General features: G+C 39.5%; 1 protein-coding gene across 9 annotated transcripts; it reads right to left on the bottom strand.

The window, feature by feature from the left end:
• Window positions 1–27,593, bottom strand: ANKRD46 (ankyrin repeat domain 46). Of its 9 annotated transcripts, none has more exons than XM_037892197.2 (6): window positions 27,450–27,589; window positions 14,307–14,407; window positions 9,449–9,567; window positions 7,403–7,745; window positions 5,900–6,058; window positions 1–2,032 (listed from the first exon to the last, which is right to left on the bottom strand). In XM_037892197.2, exons 4-6 carry the CDS (start codon window positions 7,711–7,713, stop codon window positions 1,816–1,818), a joined length of 687 nt encoding a protein of 228 aa, XP_037748125.1. In that variant the 5' UTR covers window positions 7,714–7,745; window positions 9,449–9,567; window positions 14,307–14,407; window positions 27,450–27,589; the 3' UTR covers window positions 1–1,815. The 9 variants fall into 9 exon arrangements, with proteins under 9 accessions (XP_037748125.1, XP_037748124.1, XP_043395200.1 ...); XM_037892196.2 differs by lacking the exon at window positions 27,450–27,589 and adding an exon at window positions 26,847–27,378; XM_043539265.1 differs by lacking the exon at window positions 27,450–27,589 and adding an exon at window positions 18,766–18,791.
• Window positions 27,594–27,760: the final 167 nt, after the last annotated feature.

The following is a 27,760-nucleotide window of genomic DNA, read 5'->3' as shown; positions in this document are numbered from 1 at the left end:
TCTACTTATACATCTTTATTTATGGCATTCATTCACACTCAAAATACATTTACAAATTATACAGTGTGCACATAATGCAAAATTTCATTATTGAATATAAGACACGGTGTTCTTAACAGAAATGGACTTACCTATACAAGTGAATGTAGTTTATATGTAATAGCTTATGTTTCTCTATTCATAAACAGATAAACAACAAATTAAACTGTTTAGAAGAGAAGCTCATTTTTTGGTTTTTGGAGACTTCCCTCTTTGCTGCATTTGTAGTATCTGGAAGAATAGCTTCTAAATGAAAAATAAGACTCAGAATTCTTCAGAAACAATTTAAAATGAACGCTTCAGTGAAGCCTACCCAACATCACAAAGACAAGATGCCTCCTCAGTCAATGATCACAAACTAGAGACAACAAATACGTATTAACACAATAATAAGGTATATGTATATCCACTATCATTTACCGTAATTTCTAACTTTGCATGTGTTCAGTTTATTTTGCATGATTTAGGATCATTTTAGTAAAACAAATCCTTTTGCTGTTTATTATTAAAGTTTGCTGAATTCACTTGGATTGGGATTGTCAAAGCAACCTAAGGGAGTTAGGCACCTAACTGCCATGGAAACTGAGTGGGAGTTGGGCACCTTTGACAATCCCAACCTTACTGCATATTTACCCAGTCTCCATAAAAGAGTATTAAATCACAGGTATTATAATTTCAGATTAACAACAACAATGAACCTCACATTGGGCCAGATTTCAATTTAAATAATATTCCCTAATATGAAGACACTCACTGTAATGTTGCATTATGTTAACTCAGAAAGTACCCTATCACATTTTGAGTGTCATTTGAAAACAGCTGAAACTGATAGCAACATAACAAAAAATATATCCCAATTAAACCCTCGCACAAAACTGCAAATGAAATGAACGTACTGTTTACTGTACTGTCTGTGAAAACACTCAGTTATCCTGCATGACACGTTTCACAGCAACACAGAACAAAATGTTTGAATCGCTTTTCATCTACGTTACAAAGAAAATGTTTCCTTAAAGGTATTTCAAATGAAAAAGTTGCATTTTAAAGATGTTTGGGTCCAAAAGCACTTCAGATAATTTCACTTCAAAGGATTTATTCTCACACAAATATTAATATCACCCCACTGACTGGGAAAAAAAACTATGTTATATTAAGCTAATACATAAATACAAGACTGATCCAAGGATGTCAAAGGAAGTTTAACAAAGTTATAAAATTTGAAATGTTTCTCATTCTTTAAATGTATATCTACTTTATAACCATACACGTGAACATGCTGAGTGCACTAAGAAAACTGCACATTTACAGTGTTGTATGATGTAAATATCAGAATATATTAAAATTACTCCAATTTAATCTAGGTAGCTTTTTATAAGAATACTCCTCAAAAGCTGAAGCATAAGAAAAGTAGTTTCACTTTTTTTTTTTTTTTTAAATGGAAAACAAGATGATTTGGTCCTGTACCAGGACACATTTTTTCATGCTCAAGGATTTGCTATTTATTTATGAAGGGCCTTTTATAATCACCACATTTGATCACTAAACACTGCTATCTATAAGTTTTGATTAGAAGTCAAGAAATGTCAGAGGTAGCCTAGGAATGCTTTAGAATTTGGTGTTGTTAGTGGAAATTAATGCAGCTCTCTTCCAAAAGGGTTAGAAGAACATATAAAAGGCAAACAGTATATACAGCTGCACTGAGAAAAAAAATTATAAGAGGCTCAAAACCAAAGATTAGAACTCAGGAAAAGAACGTTGTGCCTCTTTTCATTTGCTTTAATGCACCAATTCAGGCTGATTTTCCACAAAAGGAAGCACCCCACTAACATAGTATGCGATTCCAAGAGAGAGAAGGGCAATGACGATGATCAGGAGTAGCACCCTCCAGAAGCCCAGGTCCTCCACAAACTCTTGCCATGTTGTGCGGAAGCTGGAAAGAACCCCTTCACCTTGCTGCAGGTTCGGATTAAGGAGGGAATGGCTTTCCATTGCACTGTGAAGGATTAAAGTTATAAACACACCAAGTAAAAGAATGCATCCTTAAGTATAAGAGTAATCCTGCTAATACAACTAAAACATTCAAAATTCAGAATTAAACATTTTCAGATTTACAGTACTTATGCATGATCTCAAGACAGCAGATAAGAAAAAGGACCCTCCCCTGACCCCACCAACTCAATGTACAGTAGTTGACAAGTTTCAGAGTAACAGCCGTGTTAGTCTGTATTCGTAAAAGAAAAGGAGTACTTGTGGCACCTTAGAGACTAACCAGTTTATTTGAGCATGAGCTTTCGTGAGCTACAGCTCACTTCATCGGATGCATAGCATGCATAGCTATGCATCCGATGAAGTGAGCTGTAGCTCACGAAAGCTCATGCTCAAATAAACTGGTTAGTCTCTGAGGTGCCACAAGTACTCCTTTTCTTTTTAGTAGTTGACAAGCAATCCTTTGAGACAGATGACCTTATAATCTATTTTTTCAACGAATCTTTGATTTGGGTACAGAGAAGTATTTAAAAAAATAAGCAAATGTATTTCCTCTACTGATGTATGAAAGAACCACACTAACAGCAAAAAAACTGACTGAAGTCTTGATCATACACTTATGCAGGTCTGTAACTTTACTCATTTGAGTAGTCCCACGACTTCCCAGATGAGCAAAGTTACGTATGAGCATAACCATTTGCAGAATCAGGCTCTTACTGTGTAGAGAGAGAAACAGTGAAACTAGATATGTAGACAGTGATGTTAAGGCATAAAATATATAGAGTAAAAACGATTCCCCCCTCCCCCAATATCTCTTCAATTACAGTAATCTTAGGCATATCCTGTAATATTAATAGAAACAAAATATTTCAGATAAAAGTAATTTGTGAGTTAACACTATCCATTTAAATGCTCTTGCTTCTGATATGACTAAAGACGACAGTAACACATGCCTAGAAGGAAGATTCATTTGTAAACCTTTTTTCTGAAAATACACTCCTGATTAACATTAATGTTATTCATGTGACATTTTTCCTCACTATAAAGTACAACTACTGAATAATAATTAGACAAAGCTCCAGTAATTTACTGAACTACTACAGTGTCATGTGCAGAAATTTTCAGGCATTTCTAGTAAAATAGCTTGTCTTTTTTGGTTTTTAAATATTTACTTGGCTGCAAACAGTGACGGATTAATGATTTTGCCACCCCTAGGCCCTGAAATAATTGCCGCCCCCAGCCTCATATGAACTTGTTTTAGTTTTTGTACAAATTTGTTTGAACCCACTGGCAGCTGTTTCCTGCGACAAGCCTGGGAGGGAGGGGGTAGAAGTGGAGTGGCGGCGTGCTTGGGGGAGGAGGCGGCGGTGGAGCGGAGGTGAGCTGGGGCGGGGAGCGGTTCCTCTGCCCCCCCAACCCAGGTTACTTGCTGCGGCCCTCTCCGCGCCCCCAGCTCACCTCCGCTCCGCCTCCTCCCCTGAGCACGCCGCCGCTTTGCTTCTCCTCCCTCCCAGCACTTTCATGCAGCAAGCCTGGGAGGGAGGGGGAAGGAGGGGAAACGCGGTGTGCCCGCAGGAGGAGGCAGGGCTGGGGGTTTGGGGGGCGGAGTTGGGAGGGACACAAGCATACACCGGCGCCAGGTAAAGTCGGCGCCTATGGCTATTATAAATTTGCCGCCCCTGCAAATTTGCTGGCCTTGTCGGCCGAGGCGATAATACGCCGCTGGCTGCAAAACTATGGTGGTGCCCATAACTACAGAACTTAGTCATCTTCCCTGCTTATTATCATTTCCTCACTAATTAAGAACCAACTAGTTAATACATAATCACTCCAGGGGTTAAGAAAGGCACAAAGCAATCAAAAAAAAAAAAAAGGGGGGGGGGGAGAGATAAGTTCATTGTTAAGAAAACCACCACAACAAAACCAAAGATCCTCACTAATCTCAAAGAACCCCCTGTGGCATTTTCTACTGAAACCAAATTAAAAGCAACATTAATAAAGCAACAAGTGCCTCTATAAAACTATTCTGGAAAAGTCTGTAAGTGACAAATCCTTAAATGTTCATTTTGCTTCCAACAAAACCATTCAATGTTGCTTCCTGTTATAGTTACAGGTCAGTACGTCTATGCATACAAGCAGATTCTCTATGTGAAAATAGAGAGGGAGTGTTCTGCCCAGGCATAGCACAATCTGATACCATATGGGGCAGGCAAAGGAAAAGAGAAGAAATCTGATTTGGGAACCGAGTTTTGTTTTGTCCTTTGCTTGTGAGTCAGAAGCAACTGAGTGTAATGAGGAGGAGGCGGCATTAAACTGAGCCAGGAAAGGAGTGAACACTTTTGCACTGCTCTCTAGAAACTTCTCCTGTCAGTTCAAAAGTGAAGTTCAGGGTCTCCAGAGGGAACAGCAATTATCCTCCCTTGGCTTCATGCATAGTGGGAATGAGGGAGGAGAGAAACAAGTAGGGATTCTATTCTGAGAGTCTCTAGAATCAGGAAATAATACCAAAAGGTAGGAGTGAAACTAGAGGTGTGAAAAGCCAACCCCCAAACAGTGCTCTTACAAGGACAGAAACTATTTAATTACAAAGCACACATGTGCATTCATTTGCTTCTAATGCTGTCTGGATCTATTTTTATTATACAAAGTTATATTACAAAAGGAGATACTTCAGATATTTTAAACTAGCTCACAAACAAACTGGGAGTAAACTGTAAGTCTGTTATTCCAAAAGGCAAGTTACAGGTTTCCCTGCCAAATGAAACGAGAACATTAATGAAGGTTCCAAAAGGGAAAGGAAGTTACAGGTTTTAAAGGGACATTATCAGTTCAAAAATCACAGCTAAATCCAAGCCCCATTAAAGTGAATGGTAAAACTCCCATAGGAAACAGGACTTGCCACACTGGATCAGATTTGTGGTCTGTCTAGTCCAGTGTCCTGTCTCCAATATCGGCCAGCACTAGATGCTTCAGAGGAAAATGCAAGAAACCCCAGAGCAGGCAGATGTGAGATAATCTTTCCTCCACATTAGGTCTCTCCCTAATTGTTAGAGATTGGTTTAAACCCTTGACACATGAAATGAACATTTATTCCAAAATTTTTATCAGTAATTATTCTAACTTGTTAGTCTCTAAGGTGCCACAAGTACTCTTTTTCTTTTTGCAAATACAGACTAACATGGCTGCTACTCTGAAACTTATTCTAACTCTGGATATTCGTCTTATCCATATAAATGTCCAACCCCTTTTGAAATCTTGTAAAATTTTAAGATATAAAATGTAAAGTGAGTAGGCTTGTTTTTAAACATATGGCGTGACATATGTTTGGGCTCAGGCTGGAGCTCAGGCTCTGGCTGCAGCCCAGGCCCTGGGATCCTGTTAGGGAAAAAGACCCAAAGCTCAGGCAGCAGCCTGAACGTCTACACCGCAGTTAAACAGCCTCTCAGCCCGAGTCAGCTGGCATGGGCCAGTTGCGGGTGTCTAATTGCAGTGTAGGCATATCCTTAGTTTCTAGAGCATAATGCTGCAGGATATTGAGGGACTTGCTTATAACCAGTTTCGAGTGAATTTCATTTTCAGATTATCTTGCACCAGTAAAACGGTACAATATTTGGGTTGCAAACCCTGTAGTGGAATACTTAGCTGTTATAAAAACTTCTTTCACTAGAAATTAAAAAAAAAAACAAAAAAACACAAACTTTTATATTTAACTTTAGTTTTTATGAAAGGTAATTTTTATAAATATTTTGTTCCATTTTGAGGGACAAACATGTCAACTCATGTATCTAGCAAAAAACAATATGGATTTACCAACAAAGATATACTTTACACACATGCTTTTATTTTTTTCTAGTAAACATCTGTCTTATAATACCTTTCACTTTCCGCAGTCTGCATGGTTTCCATCTTAGAGTGAGCTCCTCTGTTAAATCCTTTCACCTCCTGCTCCTCCAAAGACTCCAGCAATCGAATTACATCCTTATTTACTCCTCTTCGTTTTGCCAGAACAAGTGGTGTTGCACCTTGGTGATTGCTAAAATAGTCCCCCCAAGAAAGCAGATGGGGGAAGATAACCCATAAAATGAGAATTCTAAGATAGGCTGAATCTGCATAAGTATGCAACGTAAAATGTACTAACCAATAAGTATTTAGGACTAGTCACTAGCTACACAAAATAGTTAACTATTCTTAGTTATAAAAACTCCAAGAATAAAAGGCAACTGTATGAAAAATTCAGTACAGTTTATTTTTAAAGCACACAACCCTATAATATTTTACTCTTGGTACACAGTCAAAAAACCTAGTACAACGGGGTCTTATCCTCATTACAGCCTTTGGATGCTCCCGCAACAAATATGAACAAACTAGCAACATATTTATATCAGTGTATAAGGCTTTGTATGATTACTGCTTGAAATCTAAGTTTCTTTCACAGCTCCTTATTGTATAAGAGTCACAGAATATTAAGCAATAAACGAAACACAAGATGGGTGAATCCTCCTACTTCTACCTTTGAAAAAACCAAACCAAGTAGGAGTGCATTTGTTGCCTCCAGATTAGAGGCTGCCAGCAAACAGGTGTTTGGGATAAAGGGAGGAAGGAAAAAACCACATGATGATCCTGGGCTGGCCAATAATTAATACTGCGGATACGAGGAGATCATGGGCAGCTCCAATAATCAAAGATGAAAAGAAGGCCCAAGGGCCTAAACTTTTTGACAGCTGCCAAGTTTTCCTCTGTTGGGATGCATGTGCAGAAAGTTCTCAGAACAATGTGTCCCTGGATAACCTAATTGTACTCAATAAAATAGCTAGTTATTTGGTATTCTGAGTGCTTCTGTCTGAACACTAGCATCTGACAGCTGCTGGGAGCTAGAAAGAAAGAATATACCATATTTGAAAGACGGATTCGCTTTGAGGAAGGGGGAGCACTGAAAGGTAGCAGAGTCTCCCAAAGAGTACCAGAGACCTGATACACATTTACTGTATAGTCTTTGTTTGTTACAGTAGTCAATTAAAGCATTAGGACTGTGGTACAGAAAATACTAAAAAAAAACATCCGTCATTCTAAATTATTCTGTGATGCCATCCACCCCCTCTTGGCTGTCTGGCCAAACCAGGATAGCAGAGCCATCAGCTAGTGAGAGACAGTGGCTATGCCAGGCCAGCCCAACAGCTCCTGCTTCTATTGCCGTTCATGATCAGTTAGGAGTGGGCCCATGCTTTTTTTTTTCTTTTTTTTCATAACTGGCATTTAAAAAAAATGAACTGCACTGAATTTACCACTAAAGCATTTGTATCAGGCAACCTATTCGTACAAATACTTCTGAGAGAGAGACTAATATACTATAAAGAGGTCAAAAAAGAGACAAACTTACCAAATATCAATTTTGAGTCCATTAGAGACTAGGAACTGGATGGTATCCACATGCCCACACAGGTGAAGGGCTGTGTTACCTTGGTAATCGGTGGCCAGTAGATCAGCACCAAATTTGTGCAACAGCTGACAGATGTCTACATTTCCTCTGGCTGCTGCAAGGTGGAGACCAGTTCGGCCACGACTGTCACGAATATTTGGGTCAAAGCCACTCTCCAGCAGCCGTTTGGAATAGTTAAAATCTCCATCAATGCACGCCTGCAATAGGGGCACATTTGTCTGGGAAGAATCATTTACAAAAACATAGGACATTGTTCCACTTCTGTCTGGAGTATGTGACAAACCTGCAGTTAAAAATGAGATGAAATGATCAGGTGAAGTGAAGTAAATAAATACAATGCAAATACCTCACAAATGCTTTCTCAAATAAAAATGCGAAGTAGTTTATGAATATAAGCTCTGAAATTATTGTATATTGTATATTATTTTAATATGCTGCAGTCTTTTCTGATACATAGACAACGCTCCTTTTAATCCTGGGCATATACCTGCTGGAACAGAAATGCATAGCCTTGTTACTTCAGATGACTGCATTAAAGCACCACCATGAATACAAGACACTAGGTAAACCCCACAGAGGAAGAGATCATACTCTGTAGATTTCATATTAAAAAGAAAACTTTGATAGGTCCAGCCTGTGAGCTAATTCTATTTAGAAAGGGGGAAGAGGGGGAGAAGAGTCATCTTTTATAACTCAGATTACAGGACTGAACAAACACAGTGGGCTCTCAAAGTAATGGATATAGTAACATTTTACGTACTATAAATAGTCACTAATGGGATTTCCTTTCTCATTTATCTGTTCCTTATTTACATCTGAACTTCAATATACAGTAGTGACAGCTGCTGAAAAAATTCATTGTTACTGTGAGCATTATCTCCTTCACTCTCTCCAGGAAATTACATTTTTCAGCCATCTCTGCAGAACATTTGTATACAGCACCATAGGTGAGCACAGTGTTTCACAAGCAACTATAAAGATAAGGTCCCTGCCTAGAGGACGTTAACTTAGACAAAGGATGACATGATAGAATTTTTAGATAATGTGAAGACAACAATGATAAATCAAAGGAGGGTCTAGAACTGTTGTGGGTGCAATTTCCACACCAGGACCCCCATCCAGCAAAGCAAGGGAATAGTCCCAAAGGTTTTAAAGATAAACATGTGCTTTGTTGTTTTGGGACTAAAAGTGCAAGATAGAAATTGGTTGCACCACAGATTTCTTACTAAATATTTTATTTGATTAAATATGATTCAGCTGACTAACTAGAGATAATAGGTATTGTGAAAAAAGTGAGATTTGGATGGGGAGAGAGTGAATAAATGATTAGAATTTTTCTGGGGGGGAATGGAGAAGAAATTATGAATCTTGGATACTTAGTACTCCATGCTCATGACATATCTCTAGCAGATTATAACCAGGATTCTGATTAGCTAGCTGAACCTTTGATAGGTTACTTAAGTACTTTAATTCTCTTGCCTATATAAGGCATCCTCCCAGCATAGTACACTCATTTCGCTGGAAGAATGGAAATATGGCCAGCAGCCAAAGAATTAGATTTAAGACTTCTCTTGCTTTTGGGGTGTTTACACTGTTCATGCTTTATAGCTCTTCCCTAGTGTTTCAGATAATCATTTTCCAGTACCTACATGACATGCACCTTGGTTTTGAATGCTGCTCTGATTAAGGGACTGTAATATTTTAGTCTATTCAAATTAACAAGTATTATTTACACTTCACAAGTTGGCATTTCTCATCTAGTCAAATTCCGCTACCAAAAATGTATGTATCAACACTATTTACTTTGTCAGGGCAAGACACAAAACTGACTTTTCTTATCTCAGATTTGGAAGAGGAAGAGGTGGGGAATAGCTTTCTGGCCCTGAACAGCTACACAGAGAATGACTTAATAACTCAGCACCTATGCAGAATACATTCTTTTTAGTCTGCAAGTACTATTTATGTAGGGGGTAATTTACTGCTTACGTGAAAGCTCTCTCTTCCGCAATCATCTCCAGCAACAGAAAGCCACAAGATAGTTCACACAATATTGTTTCCCTTTAGGACACGAACTGCTTCCATTTTATCCAATATGGACAGAGCAACTGAAAGAACACAGAATTTATCTGGTACTCCCAACTGAAATGCTACAAGAATTCTGGTGGGCTGCAAGGCAAGGACTCAACAGCAACAAGGTGGCTAAAAATCAATGATTTTTTTTTAAATTTAAAATTGGATTGTTTTGATAAAATGATTTTTGAAGAAAAATCCTATCTCAAGATAGTTTTAATTAAGATACATTATAGCTCAAAGGTATCTCATCATGGAATAGGGTTTATAAATTCTAATTCTATAGTATGAGACAATATACTCATGTAATGTTTAAGAAAAGTTTCATGAATGAGTTCCAATAGTTCACGGATTCGGGACCCAATTTTATGAGGTTCCAGGGGCTTCTGTATAGATTATTTAGGGTAATCTTTCTATCTACCCAATGGGACTCGGTGCTCAGTCTAGAAGATACCATCAGAGATGCTTAGTTTTGCAGTTCTCAAACTGTGGATTTGTGTCTCCAAAGACAACATGCTTGTTAACAGCAAAAATGTTTATAAATAAATAAATATACAGAGGTGAGAAACAACAGACCTCAACCCTATTGTTCCTCTGCAAATGTGTATACACAGAGTCAATCCCTTACCTCTCTCTAAAAGTGCAAAGTTTCAAAAAGTTCAATGAATAGAAAATTGTTGGGGGCAGAATAGGTCTGGAGATAAATGTGAGAAGGGAGAGACAGGCAGGAGAAACAAAAGTGAAACTGTTTGAGAGGCATACTCCAGAAGTCTTGAGGTCTTTCTGAGTGTAGCCTACATTGATTTGAGATCTACCATTACCATTCTCTCACTAGAAGGGAAAACCTATAATGGCAGCAGGCCATAAAATAGACCCAGTTTGGGAATAGTTTAATGAAGTTCCCCTACCTGTGGGTAAGACAGGCATGCGTGCAAAATGCAAACAGTGCAACAAAGAAATGCAAGGCCTGGTTGCCCGAATGAAACAACATCATGAGAAGTGTTCCTTCTCAGGATGCTGCTGACTTGAAGATGATGACAGGAACATGTCTGAACATGCAGGATCTTCAGGTTGGTAAACTTTTTTATTTCATACTTCTTTCTTAAGGATTGCCTGTCTTCCTTCTGGACTATTCTTGAATTCTCATGTTTGAGCAAAAAATATAGTGGTTACTCTATGGTACTATCATTTTAGATGCAGTTATGATTCAAAATAAATAGCGAAAATACAATTTCATCTTTAAAGTAGTACAGAGTGTCAGTGAAAGCAATAAGTAATACTAAATGAGCAGTATGGTAATAATAATTAAATAATTGCATTGACTTATTTTGTTTAGGAAAATCCATCCTCAACATACAGGATTCTGAAGACTATCCACCTTCAAGATCACCATCATTTTCTACAGTTTCAGAGTTATCTGCCAATGATAGTGTTTCAGTCACATCATGTACAGGAACACCTCACTTAAAGTCGTCCCGGTTAACGTTGATTCGTTGTTACATTGCTGATCAGTTAGGGAACATGCTCGTTTAAAGTTGCACAATGCTCCCTTATAATATCATTTGGTAACCGCCTGCTTTGTCCACTGCTTTCAGGAAGAACAGCCCATTGCAGCTAGCTGGTAGGGGCTTGGAACCAGGGTGGACCGGCAGCCCCCCATCAGCTCCCCGTTCCCCTAAGTTCCCTGTGCAGCAGCTGCCCAGCAAGCTATCAACTGCAGGCAGTTCAGCTGTCCCTTCCCCCACTGCCATGTGCTGCTCCTGCCCTCTGCCTTGGGAGCTGCTCCCGGGAGCCTCCTGCTTCGTGTGTGGGGGGGGGGGGGGGTGCGGGGGGGAGCTAATGTCAGGGTGTCCCCCTGCTCCTGCACCCTGCTTACCCCATATCTCCACAGAGCAGGGGGGGACACGACAGGGCTCAGGATGGAGAGAGCTTCCTGGCAGCAGCTTCTGTCACAACTTGCTGATCTACTTAAAAAGGCAGTGTACTCAGCATGGGGTCAGCGTACTTAAAGGGGCAATGCACATCTCTCTCTCTCACACACACACACACACGGTGTGTGTGTCTGTCTGCCATGCTGTCTCCCCTCCCTCCATTCGTGCTGCCTTGTAGAATGTGAGGCCACATTAACAACAATGGGTTAACCCTTGAGGGCTCAGGTGATTGCTAGTTTATCATTTAGCAATAAGGCATTCCCTGGGAAATATCCCACCCTCTGACTTCACCACCTCAACCAAGCTTCACAATCATCTTCGCTGTGTATCAGTATTAAATTGTTTGTTTAAAACTTATTGTGTATGTATAGTCTTTTGTTGTCTGGTGAAAAAAATTTCCCTGGAACCTAACCCCCCATTTCATTAATTCTTATGGGGAAATTGAATTTGCTTAACATTGTTTCGCTTAAAGTTGCATTTTTCAGGAACATAACTATAATGTTAAGCGAGGAGTTACTGTATGTCACATAGCCACAGTATATCACCTGTAGGAAAAAGAAAAAAAATCTCTATCATCCAGAAACAACCACAGATAAGTTTGTGATAAGAACCAGCAAATTACAAAAAGAGATAATTGATGAAAAAATTGCCCGGTTTATTTATGCAACAAACTCTCCTTTCCATATGACTGAGAGCCCACACTTTATTAACATGGCTCGGTCATTAAGACCAGGATACAGTCCACCCAACAAAGCAGATGTCGCAGGCAAATTGCTGGATAAAGTGTATGAAAGAGAAACTGAAGAGTGTACAAAAGGTCTAGAGGGTGAAATTGTTATCCTGAGTCATGATGGGTGGAGCAATGTCCACAATGATCCTGTTGTATGTGCCTGGATGACAACAGAAGAAGGGAATTTCTTCCTGTCAGAAACAATTCATACATCAGGAAATGAACATACAGCAGAATACTTACAAGAAGTAGCAGTAAAAGGTATAACAAACTGAAAAAAATTCAAATGTCTAGCAGCTTGGTCACAGACAATGCTGCAAATGTATCCAAGATGAGAAGAAATTTAGAAGAGAGTCCCTAGCTAATAACAGACGGCTGCAGTGCTCATTTGATGCACCTCCTAGCCAAAGACTTCAGTGTTCCAGAAATAAAGGCTAATGTTGTTGAAATTGCAAAACACTTCTTTAACAAGCACTTTGCAGCAGCTGCTCTGAAAAAAGTGGGAGGAACCAAGCTAACTCTCCCACAAGATGTGCGATGGAACTCAGTAGTGGACTGTTTTGAGCACTATATCAAGAACTGACTTAATCTGATGACAGTTTGTGAACAAAATTGTGAAAAAATAGATGGCACTATTCTCAACATTGGGCCAAAGAAAAATGTTGAACACATGCTGAGTACCCTGAAGCCTATTTCTGTAGCCTTAAACAAAACTCAGGGAAATAGCTGTTTTATTGCTGATGCTGTTGAAATTTGGAAGGAACTAAATGAGATCTTAAAAAGAGAAATATGCAATGACAGAGTTAAATTACTAGCATTAAAAAAAACAAATGTGACAAGCAATATCTCCAACTCATTTTCTTGCAAATATTCTCAATGCTCAGTACCAGGATCAAACTTTAACTGCTGAAGAAGAGGAGTTGGCTATGACATGGACATCCAGCAATCATCCCTCCATAATGCCAACTATAATAAACTTCAGAGCTAAGGGTGAACCATTCAAGAAATATGTTTGCTGATGATGTTTTAAAGAAAGTCACACCAGTGAACTGGTGGAAGTCACTTAAGCACTTGGATTCAGAGACTGTTGAAGTGATAAATCTCACTTTTAACAGTAGCTTCTTCTGCTGGTGTAGAAAGAGTATTTTTGTCCTTTGGACTAATTCATTCCAAATTGAGAAATTGTTCGGGACCTGAAAAAGCAGGAAAGCTTGTTTTTCTTTTCCAGATTATGAACAAACAGGAAAATGAAGGTGAAGACGACGGAGGTAGCTGCAGAAGCAAATATTTTAAGCTTCTCACGTTGACCTGGCTGACAGTCAATTTTTTTTTAATTTCATTTAACTATTTTAGTTAAAAACAATTTTAACAAAAACAAACCTGATTTTAAAAAACTTGAATGTTTAACTAAATTCAAAATTCATATGTATGTTTTGTTAAAATATCATATGTTTACTGTTGAAGAAAAAAATCCAGAATACATAACGTTGTTTTAGTTAAATAAAACAATTTAAATGTCTGTCTGGTGATGTTCTGCTCCTAATACAGCATGACAAGAAAATCCTCCAAATATTAATGATTAACCTGTTGAACTGGAGATAGTTCACCTCCCAATGACTTCATAAATATCTGCTTCAATTACCTTTGGTAAATGAAATAACCAAACGATCATTCATTTTCTGATATAGCTGTAAAATTAATTTGAAAAGTTTTCAAAATAAATCACTGTTTAAAAATGTATATGGTGTACCTTCTAAAAATGAAACCTACATCTATCTCTGAATTGTGAAGAATATGTGTTAAGGTTATAACACCCAACAAGAATGCACTTTTATATAGAAATCCATGATTAAATGAAGTCTTCCTGACAAATGATTTAAATCATGATTTAAATCAAATCCACCCTGTAAAGGAATCTAAATTTTCTTGGCTATTTCCCTTCCAGAATTAAAGTGGTACAACTGTATCTTCTTCAACCCAAACCTTTCCCAGGAGCTGACAGGCCCAATCTCCAAAAGATGCAATTTTCACATGAGAGCTCTGTACTAGAAATACTTTAAATCATTTAAAAATCTTCAAGTAGCACAAACATACCAACAGTATAAAAACTCACTTGTTCTTAAGAAAATAAGATTTTTCCTTCAGATGTTGAAGGACTCTGGTGGGATCCTTAAGCTTGTTTAATAAAATGTCTTGTAGTGTATCAGCGCAAATCTGTAACAAACAGATTATTCCATTAGAAGAACAGTACAGAACTTCCTAAAAAAGAATTGTGTGTTTTGTTAAATGTGTATTTGTTTGTACATCTGGTAAACCCTCCTGGAGTTCTCCAGGTACTTCACATGCAAATCCTGATGGAACAATCTAACCACCAGAAAAAACCTCACTGGACTAAGTATGCCAAGGTAGTTGTGGTGTGTAGGTGTGTGAAGAAGCAGCTGTTTATCATGCAGCAGGACTGGAAGTATTCTGGTTTAGAACTAATACGAACTACAATCTGCAGAGACATGCACAATGAAAGGCAGAAGAATTAGGATAAACCATTAATGCTCCACAGTAAGTAAATAAAAACAAGCAAAAATAAATCCCACTTGCCACTGTTTGAGGATTATGGACCATGCAACTGACATATTCCAGCCCACAAAACATAATTCCAGTATTCCAACATGCAGGCTACCAACCTCTGCCAGTGGTTCTAACTTTGTCACAAACTAGTGACAAAGGTAGAACAGTCCCTCCCAAAATTACCAGTCCCCTAATGTCAGAAATGTTAAACAAAAAATACACTAATATCTTGAACTGCATCGGGTTTAGTGAAGTTTTCCGCCATCAAAATACAGCACAATTATGATGGTTTATTTGTTCAGATACCTTTGATAACTTTGGATAAATAAACTGTGGATTTAGCGCTCTGATCAGAAGTTGCAACCTTATCCAGGACGTATGCCAAACGGGTTACTTCTGCCATGACCAGTACTTGTTAAAAGGATTAGAAGAAATATTGAAGTACTAACCAACCTCCTTAAATGGTTTCAGAAAGGTAAATTTGATGGCACCTCTAAATATAAGCAAAACACAGCATCATCTACCAGTCACCACAAATGTATGAGACAAACTAAAAAGAAAAGTATGTACTATAGTGTTGAGAAGCAAACATATTGTAAAACAAGCATTCTGAATATTTGTGAGAATTACCACTGTTGCACCTGGAACAAACACATGTAATTTGATTCAGTGAATTACTTGTTCCAAAAATGTGGCACTATTTATTGAAATATGTATTTTCTAATAGACAAGCAGTATACTTGTGTAACAAGATACGGTCATTGTCATTTTGTTGCAGTAATATGAAATGACTATTTTAAAATAATCAATTGAAGATATCATTTCAATGAGAAAAGGTGTTAAGGGGACATCAATTTATTGTAAGCCTATGCAATTCATACAAATTGAACACAGTAGTGTGATCACAGAGTGTATTTGTACTATTAATGGGAATTATGCAATAAATTGCTTTTTCAGTGCCACAGGAGATTTAGTGCAGTGGAAATATCACACTAAGAGGAAGAATCTAATGAAATTATTCTGTTTTCAAGAGGATCATAGGGGAAATGATTAGATGGTTGTAAAAGTTATTTACATTTTTTTATTAGAAGCCTGATGTCTGTAATTTTGCTTGTAACTCTGCTAATAAATCAAGCTTTTTTCTTTTACATTTTTTGTGCCCATTTAGACAAGACACTGCAGAAGCAGCAGGGGCGGAATTATCTTTAGCAAGTAAAATTACACTACTAGCCACAATTTGTCAAATCTTAAACAGCTTGTAAGTTTGAAATTTACCACCTCTGGGTAACTTTATTTTGCAGCAAGTGGATGTTTTCCTCTTTGTATTTCCCAACATTTAAAAGTTAGAGTAGCTAAGTAAAACAGCTACCACTCAGTACCATGAAGAGACAAAGAAATGGCTGGATCATTGACGAGACAAGATCACTCATGGGGAAAGGTTCTCCCTCTCTCTCATATGCATCACAAAGATATAAGTTATGATCAGGGATCCTAGAAATCCATTTCCAAGAATCTTTAGTTTTGACATTTTGTGAAAAAATAAAAACATATTAACTAAATTTTCCTGAAAGTACCAGTGTCACTTATTAAATGTGCACAACCTTCCCCTCTTGTTGTTGATTTTTGAATGCACTTTAAATTTACATACAGTAGAACCCCGTTTATGCAAACCTCCGTTACCCGGCTCTATGTGTTAACTGAACCACCAGCCGCCCGGGGCTGACAGTGGCAGGACTTGGGCAATCAGCCCCAGGCAGCTGGTGGTTTGGTTAACATGGACAGCTGGATAATGGAGGCTCGGATAAATGGTGTTCTACTGTATACCAATAAAACATTGTGTTCAACTGATAGCTATATATATTGTGGCTTGGGAAACTAAAGTTCAGTGTCCATTCTAATTGCTGAAAAACACAGATTTTTATCATTTTTTAATCAGAAAATTTGGGGGTTTTTTAATCACAGAAAACTAGGATCCCTGGTTACAACTGGCCAAAACCCTTTAGTCACCCAGTCAGTGCCACCCATAATGTATCAGTTCTAAAAGTCCGGGCGAAAAAAACTAGGAACACTCACACCATCTCTCAGAAAATGAATGAGCGTAACCATTACTACCTTTGCCCTTTAAAAAATTGATCAATAGGATGCAATGACATGTTACCAGTGAATGAGACTTCCCAACATTAATGACTACTTCTGATTCCCTGAGCCAAAATGCCAGTGAGTTACTACTGGTGATATTCTGACTAGCAGCAACGGGATATTTAGAATATGTCAACAAGTCAAAGCTCTCCGATGGAGAATATGGAGAGGTTAATGTAAGAGGTACACAGTTTACACATAAACTCCACATTCATCAACTCCTTAATTGCATATAATCTTCCACTCTTTTGTCATACACTTTTAGAGTATTTGACACTGGCTCGTATAGCCTCTCCTTTTTTTAAACTAACAAAGCATCCATCTTAAGCAGTTTGCCCACATCCTCTGAAAGTGAGGTTTCCTGTTCAACTGGGATTGCACGTAAAAATACAGCGAGACAAGAATAAGCCCTATTTACATGTGCATGCAAGATATAAACAAAACTAAAATGATGTAACTTTATCCATGAGAGAAAAACACAAACACTCTCTAGGTACTTGTATGACTCCTCCTCTGTCACGGCTGTATATGAGTACCTCTCAAGTATTTAAAAATAGAAACAAATAGCTCCCTCTCCCCCTTCCTTCCTGGCATGTAGGAGAAATTACTCAGTTTACAGGATGTGTTTGCATGTGGATTTCTTTGGTATGTGGAAATTGAGGGAAAGTTACGTTGAATAAATAAGTTTTGCATTTAGTTCTGAAAATGGTAAGGCCTATTGTCATTTTTGTTTAGGGAGAGAATTCCATAGTTTACATTCAGCTCCTTTGAAAGATCTCCTGCACTCACTCTCCCCCTCCCCACTGGATTACAGTTTCACTGTTCCAGTCAAACAGAACTGTTGTGGGAGGCAACCTCTCAGGTAGCCAGAACCAATCCCACTAAGGGCTCTGAATACCTCTCAAATACAAAGTTCACAATATACAGATCTACACTTCACTAACCTATAGTACTTGGCATTTTCCCCTACTCCTGCCTTTAGCTATTTTCCCAAGAGTTTCGCTTTCCACGGTGTTGATGCACTGTATCCAGGGGTCATAGAGATTACAATTTTTAACGGCCTGCTATCATTTTGTGTTTTCTCAGATGGGACTTATGAGTTGGTGGCAGTGCAAAAGCAGTGCTACCTATGTCATGTGCTGCACACTAAGGAGATTCACGTATTGAACCCTTTCCACTAACTGGGACCTGAAAATCCAGTTTTAGAGCTGGAATCTTCCAGTCAGCAAGATACCAATGTTGGAGGTAATCGTTCCCATTTTCCTTCAACAATATTAAATAGGGGTGTGTGAGATTTATAGCTATACTATCCTGACTTTAATAATAACCATACCCTGAGAAACTTTGCCACATAATAATATTACCCAGCTCTCATATAGCACTTTTCATCTATAGCAATGTGCTTTACAAAGGAGGTAAGTGTAATTACCCCATGTAGGTAAACAGAGGAACAGCGAGTAGATGTGTCTTGGCCAAGCTCACCCAACATGTCAGTTAGTGGCAGAGCCAGGGACAGAACCAGATTTCTTATTTCTATCTAGTGCTCTATCCACTAGATGACATTGCCTTCCAGTACAGTATAACGAATGTGCTGTACCCCCGCCCCAAAAGAAATTTTCGGATCTTACTCTGTTGCAGAAAAGAATGTTACTTTACACCACAGCTTTACTGATGAGATTCACAAATATTTCCCCCTACCAACCACATATATGCAAATCTGTTACACCAAAGTATTTTTACAGACAGAATTTGTTTAAAAATATTTCACTATTTAATAGATGCCTTTAAAAATCCTTTCTGAACCATTTTTATACTTTGGATAGGGAGCATTCAGTTAGGAGAATAATTTATAGTGATGTTGAACATACCTGTTCAAATTACCTGCAGACTTAATTCACTGCAATTGTCTCACGCAAAGTGGACTGAAGGAAACGGAATACATATATTTAATCTCAATATAGAAGTTGAAACAATATTTGCTGGCTAATGCCATAAGTTCTAATACTTTCGTCTTTATGAGAAGTTACTAAATCACATTCTTCATAAGTATAAATATGTTCCTGCTCAGAAACCTTCATGCACATTCTCTTTCCACTGGTATTCTGCAGGAATGCTAAACAACAAGGACTTCCAGAAGTTAGGTTCAAGGTCAGTGCAACATTTTTTGTTTAAAAGCTACTGATAATTATTTTTAGCTCTTGATGATACATTTCCATTTGAATTTGCTGCAGCTCTTAAAAGATTCTTATGCAATAGGAGACAAGTGCCAGTGAGCAACTGTCCATCAGAAATCAATTCTTTAATAAGTGATTTATTCTCAAATTGCTGTTTGTATGTGGATGAATGGTGCCACCATACGACCTGCTGAATTCACATTCAACTGCAGCAAACAGCATATAACCCCTCACTATTTCTTCTTGCTTGTTTTCGTGGCTGTAGTTTTCTTGAAAAAAAACTTGCAAGTAAAAGCTTAAATTATTAGGGAGACAAAAGGGGATCCTGAAATCCAAAATAACTTGAAAAAGCTAGAGATAAGTTTTGCAGCACAGTTACAAGACTCTATCCCATCTAACTGTTACCACCAAAAACAGAGTGCATTGTCCAGGAACTTTGGTCCTAAAACATCTCTCATCACTTATGCTAAAGATGGTTATCCTGTCTGGTCTTTGATCCCTCCTATTCTACTGATATTAGAGGCTTGGAATTGGGCCATGGGTCTCAAGATAAGATCACTTTCCTTCAAAACCACCAAGATTACTTCTGCCTGTTTATAGAAGAACAGTTCACATACCGTCAACAGCTTCAAAACCTTGAGGTTACTAAAATGGAGAGACTTACTGCCTTTCACGGACATAGAACTGAGTGTCATGGGTACATCTGGCATAGTGCTGTTCAGCAAATTAAGATACACACATTACAAACCAGTCAACCACATGAATTTTATATTAATGTACTACCTTTCCCCCCCCTTTTTTGTCAGTTATCACTTAACATATTCTAGCTAGGGTTATGCCTTGCCATGAACCTTCCTTTGAACATTTGTGCTTACGTTTTTTAGGTTAAATCTCCTACCTGTACATTTAACCTCCGTGGGCCCTTTCAGAAGGTTTCAGTAGGGTAACCATACATCCTATTTTGACCAGGACAGTCCCTTTTTTAAGCCCTGTCCCGGCCATCCTGACTTTTTTTGAAAAAGTGGGACAAATGCCCACTTTTGTTTAAAAAAAAAAAAAAAAAAAAAGGGCAGGGGTTACAGAGGAACATGCCGGGAAGGGGGACGGGGGGGAGAAGCAGCAATGCCAGCCCTGTGCATGGGGGAGGAAGGGCTCGGCAGAGGGCAGGCAGGGCTTGGGCGAACACTGATGCCAGGCCCATCCAGGGAGTGGGGGGCAGGGCTTGTGTGAGCAGCTCAGGCCAGCCCCGCATGGGGAGGGCGGGGATAAGCAGCTCAGGCTAGCCTCATGCAGTGTCCAATTTTCCCTTTGGGAAATATGGTCACCCAAGGTTTCAGTGTTCTCACTGGCATTTACAACGTTCAGTCCCATATAATGGCTAACGAACAGAGTCAGGTCAGCTTAGGGGAACTCTAGGTTAGCAGAGCCGTCTTAATTTTGTGCACTATACATCTATAGTGTTGTATGCTATTCTGGAAAAACTTTTAAAATATTAAAAAAAACATTGCTGTGCTTGTTCACAATAGGTCCTTATTACGAATATGCTATTTGCCAATACTGAAGATCATGAAATTGTAATTATTCTAGAATAATGTCCACACGGGGGAGTTATAATGACATAGCTAGAGCAGTGTCTGTGTTGGTCAGTTTCCCTGTGAATACAAGCACTATGTTAGCCAGAAGAGGCAGGATTGATAGTGGTGGTAGGAGAACTGATGTGGCATGAAATGATGCTATGCACAACGTTTTTAGGCTACATTTCTAATGAGTACATACTGATGCTAAGCACTTATCCTTTCTTGTGTCAAAATTTAAAAAATAGTAGCTAAACTCATAAAGCAATAATCTGGTATTTAAATTTCTTTTTCCTGATGTCAGTAATGATGTTTGTTGAAGAAATGTAAATGTCTTCTTCATTCAGTATTATTTTTGGTGGTTTTGTATTTTTCTAGAAAAATCAGTAAAGAAAAAAAATTAAAAGCTAAAACAAAAAAACAATTCCTGTTCTTCAGGCTAGAGGGACTCACTCATAACCTGTTCAACAGGATTATAAACTACAGCTATTTGCCCAAGTTTTGCATCTTAACTGCTTCCAGAAGAATCACCCATCCAGGAAGTTGCTATGGGACACAAAACAAAATAAAAGTTTCCAGTCATCAGGTTACAGCAGGAGCACTCTGTATACACAGACCTTAACTAAACTGTTCACTGTGTACTTTAATTTCTGCTAACCAAACTGCCTCCTTAAAATCTGTGCAAACCATGGATCCCAAAATTTGTGACAATTGTTTCAATTACTTTTGTTTTCCACAGAGAGTGTCTGTTGTTGCCCTCAGTTCTCCTACCACCACTATCAATCCTGCCTCTTCTGGCTAACATAGTGCTTGTATTCACAGGGAATCTGACCAAAGCAGACACTGCTCTAGCTATGTCGTTATAACTCCCCCATGTGGACATTATTCTAGAATAATTACTTGCTACAGCTAGATTTGTCTTTTTCCCCATGTAGACAAGCAAACAGTTCCTGCTATAGTCTGCCAACATTGCTTCTAGAAGGATTAATTTGTCGGGGAGGGAGAGTGAATCAGCAGATACGATGGATCACAAGACTCCTGAGCATACTCCCAGACTTGCTTGCCCAGGAATGAGGGGACTGAGTTGAAGGTTCACATCTCTGATGCCCACATAGGAGGGCACTGCATCACTTCTAGACTACTGTACTATCCCATGACTTTTTAAAATAAACGTTATGATTCCAAAGTTTAAATAAAACTGTAGGGAATTATTTTTTGTTTCCTTGTATTTATAGTTTATAACTCAGGGAAAGTGCCAAGCTGACCGAATTAAAACTAAAATCTACTTGTCCTCAAAACAGAAACGAGGCCAACTGTAGTAACAACTTCCCCACCCAACAGTGTGCCTCAACTCTGAGTCAGGAGAGACAACCTGCAAGCATGAACAGACAGCTCAGTCTCCATGTACATTCAGTCCTTAGCCGCTCTGCTGAGATTGCCAGTTACATGCATTTATACACCATAGTATCAGAGTCACAACAAGTGTGCCAATTAGTATGAGCTGTCATAATGGTTTTTGTGATGAGATACACAGAACTCAAAAAATTTACCAGACATCTAAGAGCCAAAGGTAAATCAAAAAGACAAAGGGGTGGCCTTACTAATAAAGTTGAAGGGCTGGGCTCTGGTAAGAAGCCCCAGATGTTGGTGAGGGTGCGGGGATTTCTAACAAGGTATTCCATCTTTTATAATCACCTGCTGACTTGGAGGTATCTGATAAATCTGAAGCTCCACCCTCTATATGCTGGAAGTTTGAAGGAATTTTGTCTCCTTCCCTGAAGAACCTCTGGGGCTATCAGAAGGGGTCTCTGCTACTCAACCCTTGGCCTAGCTTCTTCTTTCTTTTTTTTTTTGTTGCTTTCTCTGTCCTTGTGTGTGTCTGGTGACGACATAGCTTTTCCATGCAGGAGAAATACGAATTTGACATGATTCTTGAGAGTTACACTGCTGTTTACAAGATTTTGAATATTAACAATTAAACTGACCAGAGTCCTTTAATTCTACTCTGCTGCTTGGTAAATTTATGAAAATTCAGGAAAACTACGTTGTGCATCAATCAGCTTACATTCAGTTCACAATTGGATGGTTATGTTCACAACTGTAAGAGGCAGAAAATTCATTTTTTTAAAATAAAGCTTAATTCTTGAAAAATTGATACCTTTGGGCCCCACACTCACAAGCAAAAATGTCCCACTTGCCAGTGGATTGTGAATGCCCTGACTATCAAATGTTTGTATTCATGATGGATTTTTAAAGCACAAACACCACAACTGCATCCTAAGTCGCATCTATTAAAAAGTCAAATAAAAATGTAAACAATTATTTTAAAGTCAGAGCCTTTCTGAATAGCCTCACCATTCTTTACTAAACTGAAGTCATACTTTCTTCCATGGGAGTAAGAATATTTAATAAAAAAATTCAATTATACTTAAAAGTGAGCTGCAAGTTGTTTAATCAAAACTCACTCAACCAGTAATGAACCCAATGGCCACATAATAGGGGCACTTACCACATTATTTTAAAGTTAACATTTTTCTCTCTAAAAAGTAAATTTTCTCCTGTGCATTCATTTGGCTAGCAGTTTTCATGATTAGTTTTGTTTTTTTCTATCTAGTTACTCAACACATTCAGTAAGTTACATAAAAATCAAAGGTTCAGAAAGCACAGCAAATCCCTGGCAAAACAAAAACACTAATCAAACTGCAGTATCTGCTGATGTGCAGTGTCAACTGCTATAAAAGCACTTCTGTCACTATACCAAAAAGGTCAGGCAATTAATGATGGTGAGACCAACAGGCAAATGGGGATAACTGATATTTTACCTGATTTTAAAAATAACTTTAAAAACTAGCATTTGTAAAAAATATATATATATATATATTTGATTGTGTCTTTCTCTCACCACATTTCACATGCAATTTGTCTTCTTAAGCCAGACCTTGACAAAACTTACACATGTTTAACTGGACATATGAGTAGTCCTACTGACAAAGGCATAAAGTTAAGCACCTACATAAACGTATGCAGGATTGGGGTCTTGGACTGTATGATTTTCAGGACAGGAACTGATATAAATAGCAGTTGCATCAGAAAAATGAAGTTTTAAAACTAATTAGAAAACACTAAAATTGTAATTTTCACATTTTGCAAAACTAAAGCTTTCTTCAAATATCTTTTTTTCTTTCAATTCCATTATAGCTTTACTTGGTCTTATTACCAAGTGACTCTTCTTCAAAGCTAATTATTATTTAAAAAACACTTTGTTTTTACAATGAAGGCTAGTGCCTGAAAGAATGAACAGCCATACCCAGATTTCCTAAAAACGCCTTGAGAGGCAATTCACAACACCAGGAGAAAGAGTAGTCAGAAACTATACAAAAAATAAAGGGTCACAGCACGTAGAGCTATTGTGACCACATACAGTCACAGTGCAATGTCATTAAGAACGTTGGTTGCTGCAATTTTTCCTTCGGGTTCTTTATTATACTTTTTAGAGCCTTCCGATAGTATCTCTTTTCCTTCCCATTGTGTTAGCCTCTTTTCTGTCTTTCAGGCTAAAGAGCAGTGCTCATAGTAAGCAGCACTTATATACAAACTTTTATTTTATCCTTTTTGGCACTGCTGAACAAAAATATTAGACTTTCTCACAACTTGTTTTGATCTACTACTAATCCCTCACAATCCACACAAGATTTTAGAAAATGTTAAAGACAAGCTGCCAAAATATTCTAGTGAATAAAAATAGCATTAAATAGTAGGAAAAACACCCAAAACAAAATACAGCCATGTTGTTTATTTTGGTATTAAAATAGTTAAAAGGTGGAAGGCAGCTTTCCAGGGAAGAAATGGAAAAAAACAAACTACAGTGAACTCACACTTTGTGAGATTTTGGGCTTGTCTACATGGGGAAATTATTCCAAAATAAGGAAGGGCCTGCATTTAAAGCACAGGTTTCAGAGTAACAGCCGTGTTAGTCTGTATTTGCAAAAAGAAAAGGAGTACTTGTGGCACCTTAGAGACTAACCAATTTATTTGAGCATAAGCTTTTGTGAGCTACAGCTCACTTCATCGGATGCATCCGATGAAGTAAGCTGTAGCTCACGAAAGCTTATGCTCAAATAAATTGGTTAGTCTCTAAGGTGCCACAAGTACTCCTTTTCATTTAAGGCACAATAGCTATTCTGGAGTAACTCTCTGTATGAACATTCTTATTCTGGAATAAGTGTCCATACAGGGTCCTATTGCAGAATAACTTATGCTGGCCCATTTCCCTGTATAGACAACTCCTTAGTGATGCAAGGACAGTGCTCAAAGCTATTAAAATCAGTGGGGCAGAATCTCCAATGCTCTTGAGCTACAACTGCCAGAAGGTAGCTCTAAATTATGCTCAAATGCAACAGTCCTTTAGGAGCTGCTCCACAACCAAGAAAAGCTTTAACTATACAGTGTACTCTGGTCCCATCCGCTGCACTGGGTGCTGTGAGGAGGGAGCAGCATAGCTCTATTCTGGCAGTTCTGTGGCACTGAAGGAAAAAACCTTACACCAGGAGTATTCTCTGGTGGCTGAGGCTACCCTTTATGTTACTCTGGCAGTGTAAAAGGGCTGCAGAATACAACAGAATTTAGCCCACTGAATTTACAAGTGAAAGACTTCTTCAGTCATCTAATCATTCCTCTGCCAGTGCAGGACTGTTCCCTACAGTATGTATAAGATTATCAGATTAAAAACTATATTAAAAATCTATGCCTGTATAGCTAGCTAATATCATTTTACGCTATTACAAACATTAAAAATAAACCTTTCACCATTGGTGTGGTTGGTTTTCTCCCCCAACACACCTTTCTCTTCAACTCGCAAAGTGAGCGTCCAGTCAGTTTCACTTTTTGATGCTCATGCACTAGAATGATTCTATATTTGGGCTGCAAACACTGCATTACTTTCATAGCTTATTAAAAATATAGAACATACAGTCCTGTTAATAAAACTTACTGGTTTGTAATTTGTAATTTAAAAACAACAAAACACAGAACTAAAACTATATTAGGTTTGGTCTACACCACAGACTTATGTCAGCATAACTACGTTGCTCAGGGGTGTGGAAAATCCACAGCCCTGAGCGACAGTTATACCTAGAACCCTGCAAATTTGCTGATATCTGTTTTATACTGGCAGATATCTGCATCTGTTTGCGGATCACAGATGGATGTGGATCCAAATTTTATATCTAGAGCAAATCTGCAGATATCTGCTTTATATCCGCATCCACAGATGCGGATATCTGCAGACCACGTTTGCGGATTGGGGCTCGGATGTGGATACAAATTTTGTATCCGTTCAGGGCTCTAGTTATACCAACCGACCTTCTGGTGGAGACAGCTCTATGTTAATGGGAGATCGTCTCCTGTTGGCATAGTTACTGCCTCTTGAGGAGGTGGAATACCTATGCCCACGGGGACGAAGTAGCATCTTCATTAAGTGCTACAGCTGCGATGCTACAGTGCTGTATGTGTAGACAAGCCCTCATTAGTATGTAGCACAAGTGAACCCCAATCTTGACTGGGGCTTCTGAGTGCTACCACAGTACAAATCATAAATGACAGTACCTTTTAAAATATCTACCATTTCTTTTCAAAGACTATTTCAGTCTAACAGATCATCTCACTGTAAGAAAGTTTTTCCTGATAGACCACATTTTCTTAATTCTATCCCATTATTCTTAGTTACATTTTTGGCGGAACAAAAAGGGAACTCCTCTGCCTCCTTAGTGTTTACATGCTTAATGTTCTGGTACATCTTTACATCTCTCACACTCCTCTAAGGTATTTAGTCAAGCTGTACATATTTATAGATTTGCTCATGTTTCTTTGTAAGTCAAAGTTGGACTGTAAGGTGGGGAATTTTTTTCCTCACTCATTTTCTTTCTATTACTTCTAGTTTTTCCATCCCTTCATCATTTCAAAGGGCCCCTCCCCTGCCTTCATAGTGACATTTAAAGTATTTGTAGACAGGTATATCACTCAGGCTATGCAGAGTTAGCTATTTTAGTCTTCTCACAGCTTCATGACAATTTTGTGGATAGGGTCCAATTTGTCAGGGATGTTCTTGACACCTAGGTGCTAAAAACTAGTCAGTTATACCCCTGCCTACAGTAGCTCAACACAGCATTAATTCTGTGCGACCACATCACACTGGGAACCTACCTGATTGCCAGGCCAGTATCACAGCTGTTTTTCAACATTACTCCGAATGCACAACCCCTCTCCTCCTCCCCCCTACCTGGGATTAGTTTGCACTACACTATTTACACATTAACGCTTGTATTGGACAGGGGGGGCTTTACAAAAGCCATCGCTCAGCCAGGCCTTGCCACAAGGCGATCACCAGCTAAAGGGCAGGCACAGTCCGAGCACTGAGGACGGGAGGGTTTCTGGCCGGCATCTGCCGTAACTCCGCTAGCCTGGCCCTGGATGGGAATGACCCGGCCTGTGTTACGCAGCGGGCTGGGCCCGGCTCCCAGGACAGGCCCGGCCGTCTCCCCCCGCGCTAGGGGGGTGGCAGCTCCCGCAGCAGCGAGCGGCGCCAGGGCCCAGGCTCGGCGCACCGGGGTCAGGCTGCCGGCGAGGCGCCCAGCCAGGGGGGCGGCGCCCGACCCCAGCCAGGTGCGGGGCCTGCGCCCTTCAGCAGCCCTCGCGGCTGGGCACTCAGCAGGGAGCGGGCCCCGCGCCAGAGCCCCTCCCGCAGGCCGTGCCGGGCCCCGACCCCCGGCCGCCGGGCCCACCTCCTACCGCTGCCCGTCCCGGTACCTGAGTCCCGCAGCGCCGCGCTGGCCTGCTTCTTGCGACGCACACGCAGCCGGGCCGGGAAGGAGGCCGCGCCGCCTGCTGGTCGGAGGCCGCCTGCACCGCTCACGGGGCCCCCTGCCTCCCCTGGCCGCGGGGCGAGGCGCCTCGGCCCGTCCCGGGGCGGTCGGCGCGGGGGCCCATGAGTACAGCGCAGCGCTAGGCCAGGCTGCTGCGGCCCTGCCCTGCGGGGAGACTGCGGCCCTGCACGGGAGCTGGAACTGGCGGGGCCTCCGCACCCCTGGCCTTGAGGCGGCTTCCATTAGGTAGAGCAG

This window comes from Chelonia mydas, chromosome 2 (genome assembly GCF_015237465.2).
Source record: "Chelonia mydas isolate rCheMyd1 chromosome 2, rCheMyd1.pri.v2, whole genome shotgun sequence".
In the NCBI taxonomy this organism is placed as follows: Eukaryota; Metazoa; Chordata; order Testudines; family Cheloniidae; genus Chelonia; species Chelonia mydas.
The sequence above is the reverse complement of the archived record's forward strand: the minus strand, read 5'-3'. Positions and strand labels throughout refer to the sequence as shown.